Here is a 23,145-nt window from a genome sequence, read left to right on the forward strand (position 1 = left end):
ATTTAGTTTAAATGGAATTCACCTTTGTATTTCACAGTGTCTGCATGTATAAATGTCTGAATCTTTGTGCATTTATAAATGTCTGAATCTTTGCCTAAATTCACATTACTGGAAATTTGGGAGATAATCTTTGTTGTTACCTAAAGATACCAGAAAAATCAGGGACCCCTGCTGAAATCCTTAGTCTCATTAATAAAAGAATTTAAGAACAAATGTAAACAGAAGCCTGGGAATAACAGTTTTATAGAAGAAGGATAAGGAGGAGGAGGAGGAAGAAGATGATAACAAGAATGACAATGATGAGGACAACTTTAGGGCAGGCAAGCTGAAAATTCCAGCATCTTCCTTAGGAGAAGAATACAGAAGAGAAACGGGAAAAAAAGCAATGCTGCCTAAGTTAGGGCAGCATGGATGTTAGCTACAAAGTAAACAGCCAGCCACACAGCAGGGAGGTGGACTTTGGAGGAAGACTAAGGAAGCCTAAAGTACCAGAAAAAAAGCAGTGCAAGGCTCTGATGGGAATCCAAAATAAAGACAGAAGAGAAGGAAAAGGAGTAGTTACACATAATCGGGATTCAGAACAGCACTCTGACCCAGCAGGGTTTCATAGTGGTTCAAAGCAACTGTTGAAGGTGGCAGGAATTCAAGGAAGAAAAAGTGCATTATTTCCTTAAAGGGATAATTTGTCTGCCTCTTTAGTATGGTTTAAGGTGAACCCACCTTCCCGAAGATGGTCCCTAAACTAAGTCATTGGCCCACCAAACTGGATTAAATCTCAGAAAGCAATGCATGAACCTTCCTAGAGATGGTGGCTAAGAAATAAAAGCTTTCTCTTAATTGGCCTTCTGATACTATTCTAGTGCTTTCCAAAAACTTTTTTCTCTAATCAAAGAAACGACAGGTGAATAAACCTTTTGAGTAAGTCTGAACTCAAATTCTTATGTCAGATAATGACTTATAAATCAGTATTACCAAATCTGTTTTAATGAGCCCCAAATCTGGTAAGTTTCCTTTTGTTGTTGTCTAATTTCTTAAGGCATCTCACAGTGTCACCTCACATTGTATTAGCAATCTCCATGTAGCCCAGGCTGGCTTTGCACTCCTGATTCTCCTGCCTTTCCGTCTAGAACACAAGGGTTGCAAGTGTATCCTCTCTGTCCTGCTTAAAAGTTCCCTTTTCCGGTAATCAAGGGGAATAATAGACAAAAAAGTCCAGATCCAGAGATGTAACAATATCTTTTTGTTTTCCTAATTAATTTTAAATATGAAAATTATAGTATAAATTTTATCTTTCTTTTAAAATGTAAATTTGTATTCATTTATCTCTAGTTGATTGGGGCAGACGATTTTTTTATTTCTCCCTAAAATTGGTTAAAGGGTTTGGCCTTTTCCAGATGCTCAGTGTATTCATTTCAGCTTCAGCTTCTTTGGTTTAAATGCACTTTGTGAATTTTTTGGTGACAGTAAGCCAGTAATTACTATGCATGGGAGACTCTGGTAGAAATGCAATATTTTGAACTAATTGCTAACAGAAAGATGTGTAATATCAGCTGCACAATCTGCCCCTTACATGTGCCCAGCTATAACGATCTGAATTTAGTACTGCATTTGTTAATATTAGACACAAATTTATCCTGACACTTTTATAGGCAAAGACTCGGAAACATTTAGTCATGTAAAATCTAATCATAGTCTTGAAATATTTGCTTTTACTCTCATGCATTTTCGGCAAGCTCTCACTTTATAAGTTTATCCATATTATTGAATTAGGAGAGTGGTTTAGAGAGACTTGGAGGGTGTCCTGATTATGAGATAGGTATTAATTTACACAGTAGCATTGTCAGAGAGCCATTGTTCATGGAATATGAATACCCCATGTCTCTCTATGCTTCTCAGATCTTCCTATCAAAGTGAATTAAATTTGTTTTCATTTCATGGCTTCTCCAGTGTCTGTTACCATACACTTCAGACATTTTAAGGTCAACTAAAAGTATCTTGTGGCATAAGTAAAATATTTCATGTCAGAAAAAGATGACAAACCATTATGTAAATGGAACCCCCCATCAATGTGTGTACCTTAAAACTCAATGAGTGAGTTGGATGGAAGCTTTGACCCACCCCGCCCCCACCATGGATGTTGTGATTCTGAGCCATTCAGACAGATGTGAGTGTGATACCTGGAGCATACTAAATGAAGAGACCATAATATAGGACCTAATGGTAGACCCTTGGACCTAGAGACATAAAATGGCATAGATGAGTTCTTGAAAAGGCAATTAAGTACATTTCGTTTCAACAACTGAAGATGTGGGTGAGGGTAGAACAAACAAGAAGCTCAGTCTTCATTGTGCCTTTCGGCAATCTAGCTCAGCAATTTGTTCCGTGATATATCCCAGGATATCAGACCTACTTTTGTATTCTAGTCCCCAGGTTGTTCTTGTATGAAATGAATGAAAAAAGTTGTAGATCCTTTTCTTAGAATTTTTAAGAACTACCCAGTAAGGATCCTCTAGCAATGCAATAATAAACAATCTAGTCCAATTCATTCTTGGAAATAAATTATACTAAAAATAAACAAATTAGATAAAGGTCAATCAAAGGATTCCTGATGAATGCCCAACCCTAAAAGGCAGAGAGAGACAAAATACTAAATATCTTCTGAGACCCAAAAATATCAAATTACTACATATATTCTGAAATTAGCATTCATAGATTCAACTTCACTGGAATGAAATGGAACTTGGCTCAAAGGGAAAGGAATCATCATGATTTTTCATAGGTGCTTGTGTGTGTGTGTGTGTGTGTGTGTGTGTGTGTGTGTGTGTGTGTGCATTTCTGTGTGTTTATTTGTGCATGCATAGATGCATGTAGGGGGCACATGTGCTAAGAATAGAACCCAGGGTCATTTGTGGGGTAGCCAAGAAGTACTTGGCCACTGAGCTGGATCCCCAACCACTTAAGTCTTAATAATATTAAAAATTGTTAAAAGTTCTTGTTTTTAATGTATGATCTGAGACTTAAAAGTCCCTAGTGTGAATCCACATTCCAAACCATAACTCTAAACATGGAGCAAATATTACTTCTCTCTTAATTACATGGTGGTGTCACAGGTGGTGACAATGAGGACAAGTCTTTCTCTTTCTCGTGCTGCCTGTCTCTTAATGAGGCTAACCTGTGATTATACTCTGGACAAGAGAGATCTAAGAATGTGAAAGTAAAATCTTTGAATCCTTGAAGCTGAGACCTAAGCCAAAAAAAGAAGTCCCGTGTAACATTCTGTGAATTAGAGTACATTGCAAAGCCAATCTTGAACTGGGAAGAGGTAAGATATAGACTTGCCTCTTAATGGTAATAAAAACAAAGAAGTTTTAGCTCTGTTCAGTCCACCCAGAAATGAACATCTTAGTCTGTAACTTAAATGTGTTCTTCCTTAATCAATCTTACCCACGTTTTGCCCCTGCATTCCCTTCATTACATTTCTCTGGGTCACCAGTAAATAGCAGTACTTATATGTACTCATTGGGACCTCTGTCTTTAAGAGTTCATTATCACTTTTACTAATTAACTTCTTTGACAATTTCATGTGGTCACTCTCTCCCCAAGCTCCTACTTACCTCTCTACCATCCTTCAGCCTCCCTCCTTTCTTACTGTCCTTTTCTGGATTTAAGACTTTTGGTTTGGTTTTGAGTACAAGTCATTAGTTTAACCAGAGACATCTTCACGACCATTGGATTAGGACTATCTGTTGGTAACTGTTGAGTTCACCAGTAGGTACATACCTGAAAGCAATCATTACCCTTTTCCAGAATTTATCTGTAGAAAATAGTTCATCAGTATGGGGCAAGGTTCCCTGGATCCCTCCTCCATCCATGCCTGACTGTTGATGGTCTCAGTCTCAGGGTGATCCAGTGCAGACAAACACAAGTGTTGCAAGTCTGTAGTTGCAATGGCTGTATGTGTGACATCTTTGTATGCCCCAAGATGGTGTTCTACAGCCCTTCTCCCTGTCTTCTGGCTCTTGTATTCTTTATGATCTTCTTCTCCATGTTCTCTAACCCATAGAGGGAATACAATGAATGTCTTATTTAGATCTGAGCACTCAACTGTTACTTCTCAGTATCTCTCTCAGCCAAGTCTCGGCATTTAGCATAGTTCATTTGGAACAGAGGCTGCTGTGACTACAGCTGAGAGTGGTGATTGTCTACAGCTATAAACAGATACATTTAGAAAGTGATTGGTTCATCACTATATCAGTTTAGCTAAACAACACATTTATGTGTCCCCACCCAGGGCCTATGATCTCTTCCATTATGTGCTTTTGAAAGGGTTCATAGTACCAGGATTTTATCCTGTGGAGTAGACATGCAAAGCTAGCTAACACTGTCATTTCCTTCTTTGCCCCTGACAGCCTGAATAGCACCTTCCAGTGCTATGAAAGATAAGCCAGCAGGGAGTAGTTGTCAGCTCAGTTCCAAGTTCTCTCACTCAGTCATTGTGTGTCTCATCTTCAGCAATAGACTCTTATCATCTAGTTCTTGAGGGTGACCAAGAAAAATGATACCTTACATAGCTTTGGAGAACTCTAGAGCCTAGAGTCTCTCTGACCTACCCTTAAGGAAATATCTCACACCTGGCATTGAGGATTTTGTCTAACAACCTATAGTTTCTAAACAAAAATTTTCCCAATGGGAAATGGTATCTCCTTTCTAACTATTTTTAAAATGAATTGTGCTTTTCTGTTTGGTATGTTTTTGTTTGTTTGGGTTTTGTGTTGTTGTTGTTGCTGCTGCTGTTGCAAAATAGAAGATTTCCATAGACCTTTTCCTAATTACTTCATTTTGCTCAGCTCTCCCCTCTAAACTTTTCTTCTCCCAGTAACCTCCGGGCAGTAATATTTTCATAGTAGCTATATTATGCTGTCTTCCCTCCCTTAGTATTTCTGGCCTAAACAGGAAGTGAAAAATAGAGAAGCTTGGATCCACAGATGAGGGAGAGCACACCGTGTTTGTTTTCCCATGTAGGTTATGGTTTCCACCCATTTACCTTCAAAGTTCATGATTTCATTTTTCTTTGCTGCTGAATACAGTTCTGTTGTGTATATATACCACATTTTCATTGTTCATTCATCACTTGATGGGCATCTGAGCTTACTCTATCTCCTAGCTTTCATGTGTTGTGAAGCAATAAACACAGATGAGCAAGTATATAGGTCATACAACATAAAATTCCCTAGGTATATTCACAGGACTGTAATAAGAACAACCATCTTTCTTGATTTCAGACAACCCCTGTCCTTCTAGGCAGCAGGTTACTCTGTTTCCTCCAACTATTGTTCTCATCTTATTTTGTATTCTTGACACAACCATATAGCTCTCCATTGGCTATCATGCTTGCCATTCTCACCTTCAGACATTTCCCATGTGACCAACACCTTTCTCTCTCTGCTCTCAAACTCCTACCCCCTGTTTTTCTCTCCTGTTCATGAATGTGTGTTATTATGCCATGTGCCTTCTTCAAATATTGACCCAGTAGTGCTTGACAGCCACACTAAGGATCTTCACCTCTTTAGATCAGTAAGCACTCCATTGTGTCTTGCGATGTGTTGTCTAGAATGATTGAATGCTGACAGTTCTACAGAAGCTCTCATTGCCCAAGCAATGGTGATGAAGTCACTGTTTTTTCATCCTTTCATTGTGTTTCTGTGATGCAGAAATTCTCTTTCATCCTAGCTGGAACTGTAAGAGGCATGGTTCTAGGTCTAGACTTCAGCTCCTGCCTCCAGTGCCCCTTGTACAGTCACTTGTAGAACGTCAGAAGTTTGCATAGTAACTCAGATAATAGGCCACCCTTGTACTTGCCACCTGCAAGGAGATGGTTCACTAAAAACCCTGCTGGGTCTGTTAAATCATGGTGAAGAGCTATGGCAGCTCACCTCTAAATGCTGTCCTATCAAACCATCACCCTCTGCACTGCTTCCCTTTGTTTACAAGCTTCTGTAAATGGTTTTCTCTCCATTAAGTGCTCACGGGAGTGCTGTTTAGAGAACTAATTGAATTCTTGCCAGCCTGGGGCATGAGCCAGTCCTGCCCCAGAACTCAGCGTTTTCATATATATGTATTCTCTCTTCTAACATGGATGTGGGTTTGATCCATCAGAAGAGACAGAATCTTTATCTGTCTATGTAGTGTAAATATGAGTCTGTGCTTCCTGGTGTAAAGATACATGTCTTATTAAAAAGTACAAAGTGTGGAACTAGAGATGTAGCTTAGTTGAGTCCTTACTTAGCATTCACAGAGCCCTGGTTTCCAGTACTGCACAAACCAGGCATAGTAGTTATTGTTTGTAATCCCAACATTCAGAAAGTAGAAGAGAGAAGGTCATAATTTTAATGTTATCCTAAAGTACATAGCAAATTCAAGGCCATCCTGGGCTATGTGAGACCTTGTCTCCAAAAATGAAAATAATTAAGCAAATACACTTTACATTTTCCAAAGAATAAATATATGTTCTTTTTAAAAACTGTGATGCTACTTTAAGTTTACTCTGACAAAAGTCCGTTTAGCTTTCTACCAGCACCCTTTCTACCACTATGAATTTGAATAGTTCCCTTTTCTGATCATTAAGGATGATATTAATGATAATAGCAAAGTCAGTTACTTATAGATTAGATCTTGCCCTGCCTTTGGAAGCTGTGTATTTACAAGACTGGATAAAGTTTATCATCACAGTAGAGATTTGTGGAGCTGCAGTTCATTGTGAGAGATAAAATATTTGGGGAAAGGAGGAAATTCTGGCTAAAACGGTAAACATCAAGACAAGGAAAAATCATCGCAGAAGAAAGGTTCTTTCTTTGGGGCTCAAAAATTCTGGGGGGCAATGAGGTGAGGTTTCTGTCAGTAATGTGCTTGTCACATAATAATGGGGACCTAAGTTCATAGCCCCAGCATCAAGGAAAATGTTGAGTGTGACAGTAAGTTCCTTATAACCACCTACTTCAGAGAGGTGGACCCATGAGCATTTCTGACAATTGCTGACCAGTCAGTCTGGCCAAAATGATAACTCCTGGTTCAATGAGAGTAATAAAGAAAGATCTCTATAATTGACCTCTGACCTCTACACAATCATTCAGCATACTCATATGTTTGCCTGCACCTGTAAATGCATGCACCTATGTGCAAACATCTGCAAAATCTTTTCACTATATATCAAGATAATACTTATATATACCTTTTTTATAGTACATGAAACATTTGCATGAGAAATTGCTACAGATGTTATGCAGTACCATGGAAGATGTATAGCATGTTTGTATACAGTGAACATTCTAATGCAGTGTTACTGCTGTGTTCTCACAGATTTATATTATGTGTTTTACCTTTCTCTTACTAGTTCTCCAACATGATTTGCCCTCCACCCAGTGCACACTCAATCTGCTCTTCTTGTTTGGTTGTTCTAGTTATGTCATCCTCTGTCTTCCAGGTTCTATATGACAGATACAACTGAATCTTCTGTTGTTTTCATCTTTTTTCAGCTGCCATCGGTGTGATAGCACTAATTTTCTGAGTTGCATCTAACCATCTTTCATAGAACTATGCTTGGACAATAAGCTGTTCCATAACTGATATCTTTGTGAACATAGGGTTGAACTGTTCAGTTGAGTAAACAATCTTTGTTATTCCCCCTTTACAGTTTGTGGAGACGAGTGCACAGGCCTTCTTCTTGGTGACCTGGCTCGTCTGCAGCAGATGGCAATGAGCATCAACCTCACTGGCCCACTGCCTGCTCCATATAAAATTCTCCATGATATTGAAAACACAACTCAGGAACTCAAGGTAAGTGGGGGCACTCATAGCTTCAGGACCAGGGCCTGAGATGACAGAGGCTTCGCAAGTGGTCTTGGTCATCATTAGTACCTGTTCTTTTCACTGCTCCAAACCAGGAAAGCAAATGCAGGAAAGAAACACCTAAACTGATATTCAAACTAGAGAACTGCAATATGCAGAGTGATAATAAAGGCAAATATTCTTCTATCTCCCTCTCTTTGACCTAAATCGGTTTTATTATGTGACTTAAATATGAACAAACATAAAATCAGGTATGTACCCCTTATAGTTATAGCTCCATAAAATCAAACAAATTAATCCTTACAGAAGTCTGCAAAACCAATAAAATTCAAATTAAAAGCATTAATCTAAAGTAATATGATTTGGACTGAAAGTGAATTGCTTCTCGCAAGGATAATGTGATATTGACTACATCCCTACTCCTCTACAGGTGACTGGTGGTTTCTCAGTCTACATTCCTGTAGTGGAACTGAATAGTTCCCTACAAGGAGCCTTGAAGTGACAAGCACACATGACTTCTGCATTCAAATTGACCATTGACCCACACAAATTTAGGGTCAATGATCAAGTGCTGATATCCATCTGCTAGTTGCCTATCCTGGGAGCCAGGAATGTTTTCACTACTCTTTATTGATACTGAAAATAAATATTAAAATATTTTACAACTTTGACAGTGATTCTGAATGTACCAATTAAAGACACACTATTCTAAAACATTGCTAAAGCTTCCAGTGTGTGAAAGGCTAACAGCAACATTTAGAAAATTAATGTGGTTTACAATGAGTGAGAAGTAGTTACTTGCATGTTGTCACTCAATTATCAAGTACTTACTGAGAAGCCATAGGCACCCCACTTGTACTCAGTTCCCTGTGCATTTCTTAACTCCTCTGGTCTTTCCACACCTTCAGGAAGCTTACATAGATTCCCTGCTGTTTAAAAAAAGTTAAATAATAATTAAGCCCTTAGCAAAAACAGTAGTTACCATGTTCCTTCTAAGGATTTGAAGCACAAAAACTGGGAAACTAGTAAGATTCAGGGCAACTAGGGAAACCACCAGTAATGAGAGCACAGTTTTGTTGGGATCTAAATGGCAGAGGAGGTTTTAAAAAGAAGAGCAGTGCTGGAGAACAGGAGGAAGACATTTTACTTCATTCACTAGCCAGCAGGAGATACTTTTCGAGGGAATATTGTGGAAAATAACAGTACACGAAATAAGGGTGTTGTTTGTTACTTATTGTGGGAAATTACTTACACAAGAAACAGAAAACCCAGGTTAGTCTCTGTAGCCTTTTGAGAGTCCCTCAGCTCCACAAGCCTCTATACACCTGTGACCACCCCAAAAGAGTGTGGTCAGTGCCACAGGTACCTAGATCTCTCCCTACAGGGGAATATATTCTTTAATCCTCACCATTACCTTAACGATTGCAGTAAAAATCATTAATATTGGTTGAAAAGTTATATAATGAAAAAGTACATGTATTATAACATATAGTTCTTGCAACAACAGCAATAAAAACCCAAGAAGCAAAATGGAGTTTTGATAGTTTGTGTCCCCCTAAATTTCTATATGGAAATTTTGTCTTAGTCCATTTTGTTGTTTCAAAAGATGCATAACTGGCTAGGTTATAACCAATAGAAATGCATTTTTAACAGTTCTGCTTCCTGGAAAAACCCAAGTTTAAGGCAGACTCGGTGTCTGGTAAGGGCACATTCCTTGCATATATGACTCCTTGCTCTGGCCTCATCTATTAGCAAAATTTGTTAGCTCTCTGGATATATTTCAAAGGTTACAATCCCAAGAAGAAGGGGTCTCCCCTCATCACCTAATCACTTCCTAAATGCCCACTTGATAACATCATCACCATATAGACTAGCATTTCAACACATCAATTTGTGAGCTACACAAGCCCTAGTTCCCATCATGATGGTATTTTAAAAACTGATCTTTGGGAGGTGATCATTGTTAAGTTGAAGAATGAGGATGCAGCCCTCATGATGCAATGTTAGTCTCAGAAGAGTAGGAAGAGGGACTGTTTCTCTGCCAGCCATTTCAGAACACAAGGAAAAGACAACCATGTACTGGTCCTCACCAGCAACAGAATTAGTTGGCAAGCTTGGGTTGTTCAGCTTCCACAACTGTACATTTTGTTCAAGCTACCTAGTGTATGGCAATTTTTGGTGGAATAGTCTGAAAGTACTAAAACAAAAGTACCATATGAAATATTTTTAAGTAGGAAAACTGGGGCATAGTGGAGTGCTGTCTGAAGTACAGTTGCATGGCCAGTAAGTGTAGAGGTGAGATTTTATGTAGAGGCAGTATGACTTTAGGGCCTGTGAGACTCAACATCTTCTCCAACCTTGAAGAGACAAAAATAATTCATATGGGACAATCTAGTTAGCTAGTAGTGAGACCTCCTTGGTCCAGGGCCATGCTCTTACCACCCATTCTTGCTTTAGAGAGCCACCTGCATATGACAGAGACATGCATTGGACCTGTCTTGCCATGTTAGAAGTCAGGCCTGCTTGTGAGAGATAAGGCTGGAACTCTAGGGGAGAGGGCGAAAATAAAGGACAACCTTGAAAGCTAGGCCACAGTCTATTTCCCTCATAGCCTCACATTCAAGAACATAAAAGACTTTATGAAATGGAGGCTGACTAGCTATTTTCAACACAGAGAAAATACTGACTAGAAAACAAATTAGAAAAGCAAATATTTAAGTTGGACGTAATTGTTTCTAAAAATAATATGTAATCAATGGATGGTGAGCTTCCTGGAACCTTATGGAAGAGTTTCTACCCATAAGCATCACTAATACTAAAGACTTCTATCACCCCTCTACTTTATGTCTTAGAGTTCATGAAAATGATCTCCATAATTCTTCAATTACAGACTTTCCTCATTCTTTTCTTATTTCAATTCTTTTTCCATAATACATTTATTATTTGAAAACTTAGGATCTTGTTTTCATATTTTACAATCTTTGAGAACTATACTTGATCATGTTATGGTTCCCAAGGTCTAACCAAAGGCCACCAGGACAATACCCATGATAGTTAAAGCTGGGTTTATTTACTTACTACCATCATTGATATTAAGCAACACGGGTGAATCATGCAGTATCTCGGTGAGAAGACATAAAGAATGACATGCAACATTTAGACATCGACGTGGCCTCTGTGAATGGAATGGGTTCCAGATGCAGAAGTGTGCAGTCCTTTCAACCATTAGAAAGTAGGAGTGGAGCTCTAAATGGAAATTCTGGTGAATCTTATCTAGAACAGGGAGTGGCTAATGTTGTGATTAATAAGGAACGATGTTCCCTCCTATAGGCACAAAATAGGCATTGTGGTACTTTTGTCATCTGTACAAGGACGTGGAACGGTCTCCTCTTTGACAAGCTTACAGAGTAGACTAATTTTCATTTTGTTCATCACTATCATGGGTGACCTTGTCTAAAAGTAGGTTGTAGATTGTAGAGGAACTTGGCACAGCTGTGGTGCAAGGCCAGCTCCTCCCAATATTGACCACAAGACCAGTCCAGCAAGCAAGATCCTTGTAGCAGGGACTGCTTTTTCTCCCTTGTAAACTACAGCCATGCTGATTAGAATGGGAGTCCTAGCAAAAGATCTAAAGGTCTTTCTAAACACAACCAAATACCAGCTGATGGCCTTTTGTAAAAAAGATTCTCTACAGTCCATAGTTTGCTCATCCAGAAATTGGAGTAACTTTACTTCACAGAATTCTTATAAGAAGTGAATTTGGGAGTGGGGAGGATAAACAAAAAAGTTTGAGCATGGTAATTTCTCAATAAATTGTAGCAGGTCAATATTTACATGTGTGTCTGGCATGGCAGCCAGTAAATAAGTGCCCAGTAGTTTCTCTTCTATTGATGATAGGAGTGCTAGTGTCCAGGAAAAATGTGCTCTGTGCGACCCTAGAATGGCTGCCAACCCATTTACTAAGATGTATATGGTCTGAAATCTTTTCCAGCACCTGCTCTCACCGCAGCGGGCACCGGAGAGGCTCATTCAGGTGGCAGAGGGCAACCTGAACACCCTCATGATGGAAATGAATGAGCTGCTGAGCAGGGTGAGTTAGAAAAGCCACAAGTCTCCTTAATCACACAGACCTTAGGGAGTCGGTTTTCTTCGAACTAAAGAAAGCAGCAGTGCTATTCTTAAATCTTCTTTCTAATTTTCATCTTTGTTCACATGAGATCTGGGAATAATGGTTGGCTAATTCTTCCCCAAAGGATTTCTTATTTCCCAGTGGCTCCCTCCAATCACACACACACACACACACACACACACACACACACACACACACACACACACGCAATAAACAACACTGACATACTTGGCCTGGGTCAAGGAAAAAGGTTAATGATTATTATGTATTTTGAGGACTTTACCTAGTAGCCGCCGTTGTAAAAGTTTTCATAAATTCTAAGTTTCAAAAACTCTGTCCTTGATTATGTAAGGGAAAAACATGAAAATACTTGTTGTCTCTTTAATCCTTATGGAGTTTCTGCAGTTTTACAGAAATACAGTCTCAAGCAGTACTCCTACTCAGAAAATGAAATCTTTATTGTCAAAATCTGAAGCGTTTAAGACACCACTTAGTCAGGCTGTAAAAACCCATGCTGCTTCTATCAGACTTTTCCCAGCAATCTGTGGGTTTAAATTTTCAAAACTGCAAGAAGTTTGATTGCAGTTCTTTTTAACCATTGGAGACTGCAGAAAACAACATAAAGTCTGCCATCTTGTGGGCAGAAGAACACATGAGCGTGAAAGCTGGTCTGCAACCCAAGATCCAGGGAATTATATAAACTACGTTTAAATGACCAAAAATGCCGCAGTTAGAAGATTCTTGGAGATTACCTGGTCTGTTTAAAGACAGGCTCTGCCCAGATTCAATAGGGAGATAAATTAACAATGGCAACACAACCTGATAAAGCCAAGGTGTTAAGTCTCACCGGCCCTGTTCCCCATGAACTGTTACTGGGCCAGGGAGAGTCCTACAGGAAAATCAACTGGTTTCTAAACACACAACTGAACCACTGTTCCTGGGTTCCATATCAGAAACCTCTTTTCAAGGACTCAGCCCACCAGTGAGGCCCCACCTGTTCTTTTGGAGCTGTTAGTCATGTGTGTGTGTGCACAGGTGCGTGTGCATGAAGTGAGGTGAAGCAGGTGTAGTCCCTGCTCTCACGAAACCTGTGTAGCCTGGTGATCTCCGTCTAAAGACAAAGGGACTATTTCGCCAGAAGTGTCAGATCTCTTTTGTATCTCAGACCATGTTTTTCTTTCTTTTCCGCAGACTAAATTTGTATATGTTTAGAAGCCTTTTAAGAGCAGTTAAAGGCTCAAGCAAAATTGAGTGGAAAGTGCAGGAAGTTTCTACACATCTTCAGCCCTCCCCACATTCAGTCACCCATTGTTCACTTGCCCAACAAGAATAGGACATTTGTTGTTGTCAGTGAACCCACAGTGCTACATTGTTATTGTCTAAACTTGTAACATGCCTTAGTTCGCTCTTGCACATTGTATACAAACATAGAATACTCAATATCCAACAAGATCATATTGTACAGAAGAGTTTCACTATCCTGGGGTCTCTCCGTAGTGTGGTCTAGGCCAGAATACAGTGTAATTGGAAACATTGTTGCAACATTTTCAGAGTGACATTTTCTCCTGAGTTATACACACCTAAGGTTTCTCTCCACCCTTTCATGGTTTAATAGCTCATTACTCTTTAGCTTTGAATAATAAATATTCTACTGTCTTCACGCATCACAGTTGATTTATCCATGTACTTAATGAAGGATGTCTTGATTGCTCCCAAGTTTTAGCACTATGAAGAAATTGACTATAAATATCTCTGTTCAGATTTTTGTGTGGGAACAGTTTTCAATTCATTTGAGTAAATATCAAGCAGCATGATTGCTGGCATGTTTTTTTACATGAGTGTATTTATCTTTGTAAGAAAGTCTCCAAATCTTCTGGACTGGGTAGAACATTTTGCATTCTCAGAAGTATTGAATGGGAGTTGCTGTCATTGCATGTCATTAATGGATTCTGATATTGTTAGATTTGGGGTTTGAGCCATTATAGAAACAGAAATCATGCTCAACTTGTTTTTTATTATTATTTTATTTTATGTTTTGCATGGGTATTGGTGATCCAAATTCAGATCCTCAAGGTTGTGCAACAACCACCTTACCCACTGAGTCCTCTCCCCAGCCTGTCTTTTTGTTGCACTTTAAGGGTTCTTTGTAGGATAGTTAACATGTTCTATGGCTTATTTTTCATTTTCTAAAAAGTGAGGGGGGAGTTGTTCTAATGTAGTTGAGCTAATCAAAAAATGTTTCCGCATTAGCATTAGTGTATCATTGCTATTTTAACCCAGAGGTCAGCACCGTCACCCAAGACTCTATATTTTTGTTCTCTTATACTCTAGGAACTTTGTAGTTTTTCATTTTACACTGTGATCCATTTGTGCTTAATTCCAATGTTAGGTTTTAAAATAAACCTAATGTTTTATATATTTTTTAGATTTTTCAGAAGTTACAGAAATAGCACAGAGGATTTCCATGTATCCAGTTCCCAGTTTCCTCGATTTTTGCATCTTACATTACTACATTACATCTGACAGGCTGTTTGCATGAAAAAATAGCTTGATCTCCACATCTTTTTTGTTTCTACTTAGTGTTTTTCCCTTCCAGGACCTCTTTCAAGATGCCCTGCACCTTGAAGGAATAATATCTTCCTAAGTTGCTCCAATTCACAAGTTTGTGGGTGATTAAGGTGCCTTCAAATGCAAACATTTATAGAAGCATATGAAATCATAAGCAGAGGGATACAGGGCTCAGTATCCAATAGTAGACTACACAGCCAGTGCATGATTCATACAATGGCTACAACTTCCTGTTGTCCAATACCTACTGCCTTGGACCGGGGTTTCATTGTGGAATTTACCTGATTCAGGGCACAGGCCCATGGGAATCGTGATGCTATTGGTCCAGTCTGAATGACAGGATTTTCTCGAACACCTCAGATCATTCTGACATCAGCCAAGATTGAGACCCGCTATGTTATCAAAGTTGCCTCAAAGTTAAAGCCTTCATTCCTCTGATGAGTAGTCTTTCTATAGGTTAAGACAAATGCAGTTTCACTCTGCATAGATGATGTAACACCTGCCCTTACACCTTGAAGTCCTTACATATTTTGAGCTTATTTTAAAAAGAGAAATCTATCTCCCTAGCAATTCTGGCTAAAAAGATTAGCATCAGAGTAGCTATAAAAAATGTGGACAAACCCAAAATCAGCACTGATTTTGAATCTCTCTACAACTGTATTAAAATGAGGCAGCACTTATATTAAGTTAAATCCCTTCTTAGATAGCTGCTCCCCATGTGCTTTATATTCTTGAGAAGACAGTGCTGGAAACAGCCTGAATATCAAAATTGAGCTTTCCGTGCTGTGTCTTTTGCTGTCTGTTGAAAATCAAGCTTAATGAAGATGAAGCATATGCAAAGCAAGGAAGCTAGTTTTTCAATATTTAAGTGCCTGCATTGGTATGGGTTTATGCTGCTTTATTTTCATTTTTTTCAAAAATTAAAGCTCAAGTTGTTGCCACCATCCTTTATTATTCCTCCTGTGCTTATAAGGGGATGAGGGTATATGTAACAAACCATGCTGGTTTGGTTTGTAGCTTTGAAAATCAACACAGGATATGTTCAGAAAGACATGCCTTAGAAACATCTCCCTCACCATTCCACAGGGTGATGTGACAGCTTCTGGTGTCTTTCCTTGTATGTTGTTGGTCCAACAGCTTGCCTGCAAAATGAGTCACTGCCACTTATATACAGTGCAAGTAGTGTCTGAAGATGGTCCTTGAAAATATTCTGTAAATGATTAGATCTGAAATAATTATAGCAAGAACCCATAAAAGTCTGCTGATGCAAAGGGGGATGGCATTTAAGCAATGTTGTCTACTAGGCAGTTAGATCTGCTCCATTAGATTCTTGTTTTAGCATAGAGAAGCCTGTAATGAAAGGCACCAGTAATATCCAACCAAGAAAATGATGTGCAGAACTTAACAGGCATGGTGAGACTTGCTTGAGCTACCACAAGGAGGTAAAAGTCACACTTTTCAGAAGTAAATTAACGTCTGCATAATGGTCAAGCATGTTGTCTGTGTATAAATAAATAGTCTAAAATGAATCAACAAAAACTAAACGCCGGGGGGGGGGGGGGAAACAATCTAGTTGAGTGAGTGAGCATATTTTCAAAAGACGATCAAATGTAAAGAAACGTGTTAGTGCATAAAACATTTTGAAAAGGAACGCTGAAAAGATTGCAGTATACAAGTAGGGGTAGAAGTAAGAAAATCAAAGAGGATAAAAGCAAATTGTGCAGCATATTAGGAGAAGTAAAAGGTATTGGTCAAACAGTCAAAGGATAAGACAAACATGAAGAGGGAAGATGACTAAGAAATAGGAATGGCAATTTTTTAAACAAAAGTACTATTCAGCAGAAAAAAAAATAATGGAATAATGAGAATCACAGGCAAATGGATGACACTAGAAGAAACCATCCTGAGTGAGGTAACCCAGTCACAAAAAGAGAAACATGGCATGTACTCTCTCATATATGGATTTTAGACATAGATCTGGGGAGTACCAGCCTACAATCCTATGGCCAGAGAGTCTGGGAAACAGAAACTTCATTTAGTGGCTGATCGAAGAAGAGGCAGACTCCCTTGGTTAAGTACTGAGCTGAACTCAAGAAAGCCAGTAACAGAGAGGGAGGACTGATGATCAAAGGGATTAAGACTGGGCTGGTTTAACCCCCAGAAACAGCTGACTAGACAAAGGTTAACTCTTGAAACCCAGGCATCAGCCTGGGAATCCAGCATGGGACTGATCAATACCCCCTGAATTTGGGTGTCAGTGAGGAGGCCTAGGGAATCTATTGAGCCTTTTGCAGCAGATCAGTACCCATCCCAAGTATACACACGGACTTTGGACTCCCATAGAACAATGTGAGGTGCACTCTCACCCTGAACTCTTGGGGAAGGGTCTAGGCCCTGCCCTATATGAAATGACAGACTATGGACACCCCCATGGAGGGCCTCACCCTCCCTGGGGGAATGAGGGGATAACGGGGGGGGGGGTTGGGGGAAGGGCACGGGAGGAGGGGAGGGAATGGGAGAGGGACCTGGAACTGACTTGTGAAGCAACCTCGTTTCTTATCTAAATTTAAACTGGAAAATAAAAAAAAAGAACACCTGAACTGAATCCAACAAGCAGCTCCTGTCAGCTGATGTATGGCATCTGTTGGTAGCACTACCAACAACCTGTCCTAGGTGAACTTGTTCTTTGTGAGTTTCTCCCCCCTGCAGTTTGTTTGCATGGTAATGCCTGGTAGGAATGATGGTGCCTGGTACTCTTAGGAATAAACAAAACTAAGACGTATCTCTAACACTCAAAAGTAGAGATGATCCCAAATGACACCTATGCCAGTGACCACCACCCTGGGTAATAGATCATTTGTAAATGACTTCTAGTCTGTTCTGGGGTTGTTTTGACTTAGCTATAGTATACAGTATAATGAGACACAATTTGGAGCATTTGTATCTAGGTGATGATTTGATGTGGACTTTGAAATGTATTGATTTATTAAATGCTTATAAGTACACAATGTATGCAACCATGGCCTCTTCCTACTTCAGGTGCTCAGCCTGTTTTTGTATGGGTTCCTCACACCTGCATGTTAGAAAGGTATGTAATAGTACTTGGCACAGTCCTATTACCCCCTCAGCTCCCTACCTGTGGCATCAAATAGACCATGTAAGCTTCCCATACTTTTCCCTTCCACCTTGTAGAAATGAGGACCATGTTGTTTTGATGTGTCTCCTGAGGAAGGGAGCTGAGATGAAAAGTGTTGTAAGCCCTTGTGAATCTGCATAGAATCTGTCTTGAAAAAGCTGACTGTAGAACCATGTTCTCAAGTGTGTCAATCCACCCAAGCCAGTGTCTTGGTGCCAGGGACTTCACATCTCCTTCTCTACTTGGGTAGAGCCAAGAGAGGAAGTTATTGTATGTGCCAAAGAAGGGACTCATCCTAATTAAGCCCTAAAGTGTCTGAGGACTCCACCCATCCTAAGCCTCCACATCGCCTTCCCCATCCTGGAGTCTCATGTGTCATCACAACTCTGAGTTTTCAAGAAGCTAGGATATAGAACACGGTGTCCCTGTGAATGGAGGGACTGTAGCCTGGCTCGCCTCCCGAGTACTCAGCTGCAGTTCATGAGTCGCAGCTTCATGTGAACAGTGAGAAATGCCCAGCAACCTGTTCTGCCATCCACACTCACTGGCAAGCATAGCACCAGACATATGGTCAGTCTGAATGACTTTGGGATTCCTCCAGCAGGCTTTAGCACTTCAGAAGGGTGCTTGGTTTCATTATTTTTATACCAGCCAATCATCCAACGTTTTAGGCCCCCTGCAATTTGCCACATACCATGACGGGATTGCTCTGGAATAATGGAAGTAAGACAGAATCCTAAGACCCAAAGGTACAAATTAGACAGATATGGAAAATTGTCTAACAACAGTGGTAAGTCTTGTGTGGAAAACAGTTTGGTCACCCATTTAATCACATTCAGGGACTATTTACTTTTTAAAGTTGGGCTCCATACTGAGAGATAGATATAAAATGATGAACACAGCAGGCCAAAACTTGCCCTTGTGATACGTACCTGTTAGAGGAGAGTGGAAGTTGATATGTAGGTAAGTCAGTTATTTATTCATTAAAATATATGTGATTCCAAAAGGCATTATGCTGTGGAGGAAATACTTGTCTGCAGTAAATCTGGAGGCCTAGTTAAGAACCCAGTCAACAGCCATACTAAGAAGAGAAAAAATTAAAGGGGATGGATGAATGGAGGTAAAATCTCTGAAAGTGTTAAGGAGACACCCATTCTGGGTAAAGACAGTAGGAAACAAAGTGATCCAAAGAAAGGAACTGCTTGGCTTATGTGACATGCTCAAAGGAAGCCAGGGAGAGTCATTCCATATGGCCTTAGTGATGACCTTTGTAATTAAAGTTTCTCACCTGAGTGACTCTGGAGTACTGGCTGAATGTGACTTTAAAGTGTTTGTTAATGAAGTCTCTTATGAAACACTCCATAAATGCAGTAAGTCAAGAAAGAGAAGAACACAATGGATATGTTCCTGGTCATCTAAATATAAGAGAGAATATATTCACAAACTTTGTAAAGGATTAGTTGTATTAAACTCTTAAAGATTAGTGTACCTGATGGTGTGACTATGTGATCACAAAAGATAGTGTTATGGCAAAAAGTAAACTGGTGGGTGTATTCATTCATAAGATACTGGAGGATGACCACATTGCAGATCAAACCATTATGATGTTCTGTGCCATGTGGACATCAGAGTGGTATTGGAGGATAAAGTCAGAGTGCAGTTTAGTCCTCAGAAACTCCTAAGGTATTGTATTTCAGATTGTCAATTTCTTAAATAGTTTACCTTAGTTAGCAATCAAAAGTAACATTGGAAAAGGTGTGTGTGTGTGTGTGTGTGTGTGTGTGTGTGTGTGTGTAATTTGACCCATCTAAGCCTTGGGTATAAATAGCTACAGAAACCTGATTTGACAGAAATTGCTGGGAACATAACAATTACCATGGAAGCACGCAACTGAGATATGTGCATAGTTTACTTATAAAAAGAATTGTCGAAAAATACTAAAGGAAAAACAATCCCATTACTAATCTTGGAAGAATAAACTGAGCATTAAGTACATTGATTAGTATTCTCCAGGTCATTGCTACTTGCTGCAAACAGGAGTTTTAATGGGTTCCAAGTCTTCTTCCCTTTACATCCCTGTAATTTTAACACTTGCAAATGTAAAAATAGGGTAACAGTAACAGGAGTTCAGATTTCACCATTAATTTAACTTCTTATCAAACCTAGGGGATGGAGGGGATGCAGAGTAATTCCTGTGGCATCTCCTGGCTTGTTTTATGCTGGCCAAACAAATATATACTGTTCAAAATTCACTGTGTGTTTATAAAAAAAGACATTAATTCTCTGGTCATTGTTAGAATGCAAGCACTCTAGTACAAGACTGTACAGTTGTTCTCAACCTCCATAATGCTACAAATCTTTATTACAGCTCCTTATGTTGCAATGACTCCCAACCATAATTTTCATTGCTACTTCATAACTGTAATATTGCTACTGTTAGAATCATAATGTAAATATCTTATATGCAAGATGGTCTTAGGCGACCCCTGTGCAAGGGGTATTCAACCCCCAAGGAGTTGCTGTAGAGTGTGACATCACACAGAGGCACATTTTGATTCTCTGATTCAGTATCAATATCTTTTGAAAGAGAGAAGTCTTATTACATAGAGAAATAAATCTTAAGTCCATGCCATTGTGCTCCAAACCTTGCATTAGTCCTAAAGAAATATTTAATGTCATCTAATCTATTTGTATTTGACGATCTTATGTCTGAAATGAACACTTCAAATCTATCCCATTGTGTCAAAGGCACTTACAGTGTGACCCAAATTGAGTATGTTTTATGTTACACTTTGGAAGGTAGAGCTGTTTGGGGGCTTCTGTTTCATTTTGTTGTCCATGGTGTGTGATTACATACATTAGCAGCCATATTTCCAGTGGTGTCATGTAGGGAAGCAAGCGTTAAGTCTGCCTTAATGTTTTATTGGCATCTTTGGAGGATTACAAAACAGCATTTTACTACTGAGTAGCTAAGTACTCCCCACCCTCTTTGTTTCTTAATTAGCATATTGATCTAAAGTGAATCCATAGGATCAAGCTTATTGAGACAGATGGCCAGTTCCTGCGTCAAGAGATCATTGCTGCACACCACATGGTTTCAGAAAATAAAATACAGACGGAACTGCAGCTAACGGAGGCAAACACTTTTGGCATCAGAAACTTGAAGATTCTTCAAAATAACTGTGTATTATCACTTTGTGTCACCACATATAACAGGGGTTTTAATAGGACCAAATACAGTTTTCTGATTTCCATTTAATGGGAAAAGTAATAAAGTTTAATTGTATACTTGAGCATGGGGTGCTGTTGCCGGTACATCTGATCAATAATTCATCAATTGCCTTTGGCTCAAAGTAAAATTTGAAATAAAATGTAGCCAGTGGGAGCTTATGTAGCTCTACCATCATCATCTCTATTAATTATGCTTTCCCTAAATTTGGATCATTAGGCTACCAAAGTGACAGCAGATGGCGAGCAAACAGGACAAGATGCTGAGCGGACCAACACAAGAGCGAAATCTTTAGAAGAATTCATTAAAGAGCTTGTCCAGGATGCCGAAGGTATTAGGAAATCACATTTTAAGTTTTGTTTTCTCCTACAGAAAAATTTAAAAAGGGATTGCACATGACTGAAATTCCCCTTTTAAAGAGGTGTCATTTCTAAATTCAAGTCTTTAGGTTTAGAAAAAGGTTTTGACTGAGCTGTTTGGTGTCACGATTACCTGAAATCTACAGCCTACAGAGTTAAATGAGCAATAGCCGTTGATAAATTGGTGGTTATGGGTGCAGAATATGAATAAATGTGAAGATGTTTAAATAATTCATTGAAAACCCTATCCTTGGCTATTTTTCTAATCAAAGCAATCTACAACTTGTTAATCCTGTCTCTTTAAAAGTTATTTTTGAAATTCCATTTGGTACATGAGCACTGCTCTTTGATTTCTCAAAATGGTCCTTCAAGTACTTGGTACGGGTTGTAAGAGAACATCTGTTGTTCAGGATTTGGCTGCACAAGTTCACCAGAGGCTCCCTGGCATGCAGTCCACAGTTCCCTAGGAACTGGTTCTTGGCATCTCCCAATATGACAGAATTAAAGTGGAAGCCACTTCTTTGGGCAAAAGCCCAGACTAAGAAGTCCTTAGCACTTCAGCCTCTATCAATAAACATTAACTATGGATGCATGTTCAGAAGGTTCAAAGAGTGGCTTTTTTAAAAAAAAATAAAAGCTAAACACCTATTGTTCTACACCACTGTGGACTTTTGCTATTTTGCTTTGTGATATAGAAAAATGGAGGGCTTGGGAACTAAATTTCAACGCAAAGTCTGACGGTGGTCCAATATCTATAACGACTGAGTCCCCATTGCGAGCAGTGACAGGGTTTTCAGATGAGTCTTTTCTGAAGTAGAACATGTTACTTTCTCTAGCAAGTTTCTGAGTTAGCTCACGGTGCTCTGTGATCTCATCCATGAAACTGTTGTTGTGTTCTCCCGAGTATTGTTTTCCATTGATGCCATTTGAAAATGCCCCCTAACAACAAATGTATGACAGAAAGCTGCTTTCTTCTACATGGACTTTTGAAGGTAACCTTTACAATCTTCTGTCTGAAGTCTCAACCACTCAACACCCAATGACCTCCTAGTGACTCATTTTAAAATCATTTCATCTTTGGTTTGGGGGTCAATGGTTAAGAGTACTTGCTGTTCTGGCAGAAGACACAGACTAAATTCCAAGTACTCATGTCAGACAGCTCTTAAACCATTGGTAACACCAGTTCCAGAGATGCAACACCTTCTCCTGGCTTGTAAATGCATCTACATGCATGTGGTGTACATACAAACACTCAAGGTATGTATCCACAGAAATAAAGTAAAATAAAATTTTAAAAGTAACTTGTTTGTAAACATAACTGCTTATATACACTTTAGTGGACTCCAGGTTCATCACTGCTTACTCTCTTCTTTGCAACAAATCTGCCACTCCCACCTCAAGAGAGAAGCAAGTATAGCTGCTCATTTGGTTACCGTGGGCTTTTTACATGCTTCTTTGATATTTTTCTGGATACCATCTTATAGTTTGTATACCACACAAAGTCACCATTAGGGACAGTGTAAAGATAGCATTTAAGCACATTTATGAGTCCACACAGCAGTCAAAAAAGCATGGTCAATAGTGAGAGGCAGCTCTCATTCCCTACCTTGTGCTTTGGTCAGTTGAGTTGAACACATCTGTGCAGAGACAACATTATTTACTAACTCATGTAAGGTGTCATGTGGGATAGCTGTATCTAAGGAAATAGGAACATGGCATATTTCTGCCAACAGACATTGTTTGGTAGAATTAATACATGTCTCACAATGAAATAAAAGTTCAAATTTTCATATGCCAGAAAGAAGCTAAATTCTAGCTGAGATGTTCTAAGAGATTGGCTACAGGAGGCTTAACAGTCTAGGGAAGAGGGGAGAAAGAA

The 23,145-nt window shown here is 39.2% G+C and overlaps 1 protein-coding gene across 3 annotated transcripts in view; it reads left to right on the forward strand.

Moving 5' to 3' along the window:
* Positions 1–23,145, forward strand: part of Lama2 (laminin subunit alpha 2) — a 549,107-nt gene that overhangs the window by 403,733 nt on the left and 122,229 nt on the right. For all 3 annotated transcript variants that reach the window (XM_013110210.3, XM_013110209.3, XM_005065788.4), the window contains exons 33-35: positions 7,691–7,833; positions 11,837–11,935; positions 21,127–21,238. In XM_013110210.3, coding sequence (XP_012965664.1) covers positions 7,691–7,833; positions 11,837–11,935; positions 21,127–21,238 — 354 coding nt within the window. The remainder of the gene's footprint in view (positions 1–7,690; positions 7,834–11,836; positions 11,936–21,126; positions 21,239–23,145) is intronic.

This window comes from Mesocricetus auratus, unplaced genomic scaffold, assembly GCF_017639785.1.
Source record: "Mesocricetus auratus isolate SY011 unplaced genomic scaffold, BCM_Maur_2.0 Super-Scaffold_100018, whole genome shotgun sequence".
NCBI classification, from domain to species: Eukaryota; Metazoa; Chordata; class Mammalia; order Rodentia; family Cricetidae; genus Mesocricetus; species Mesocricetus auratus.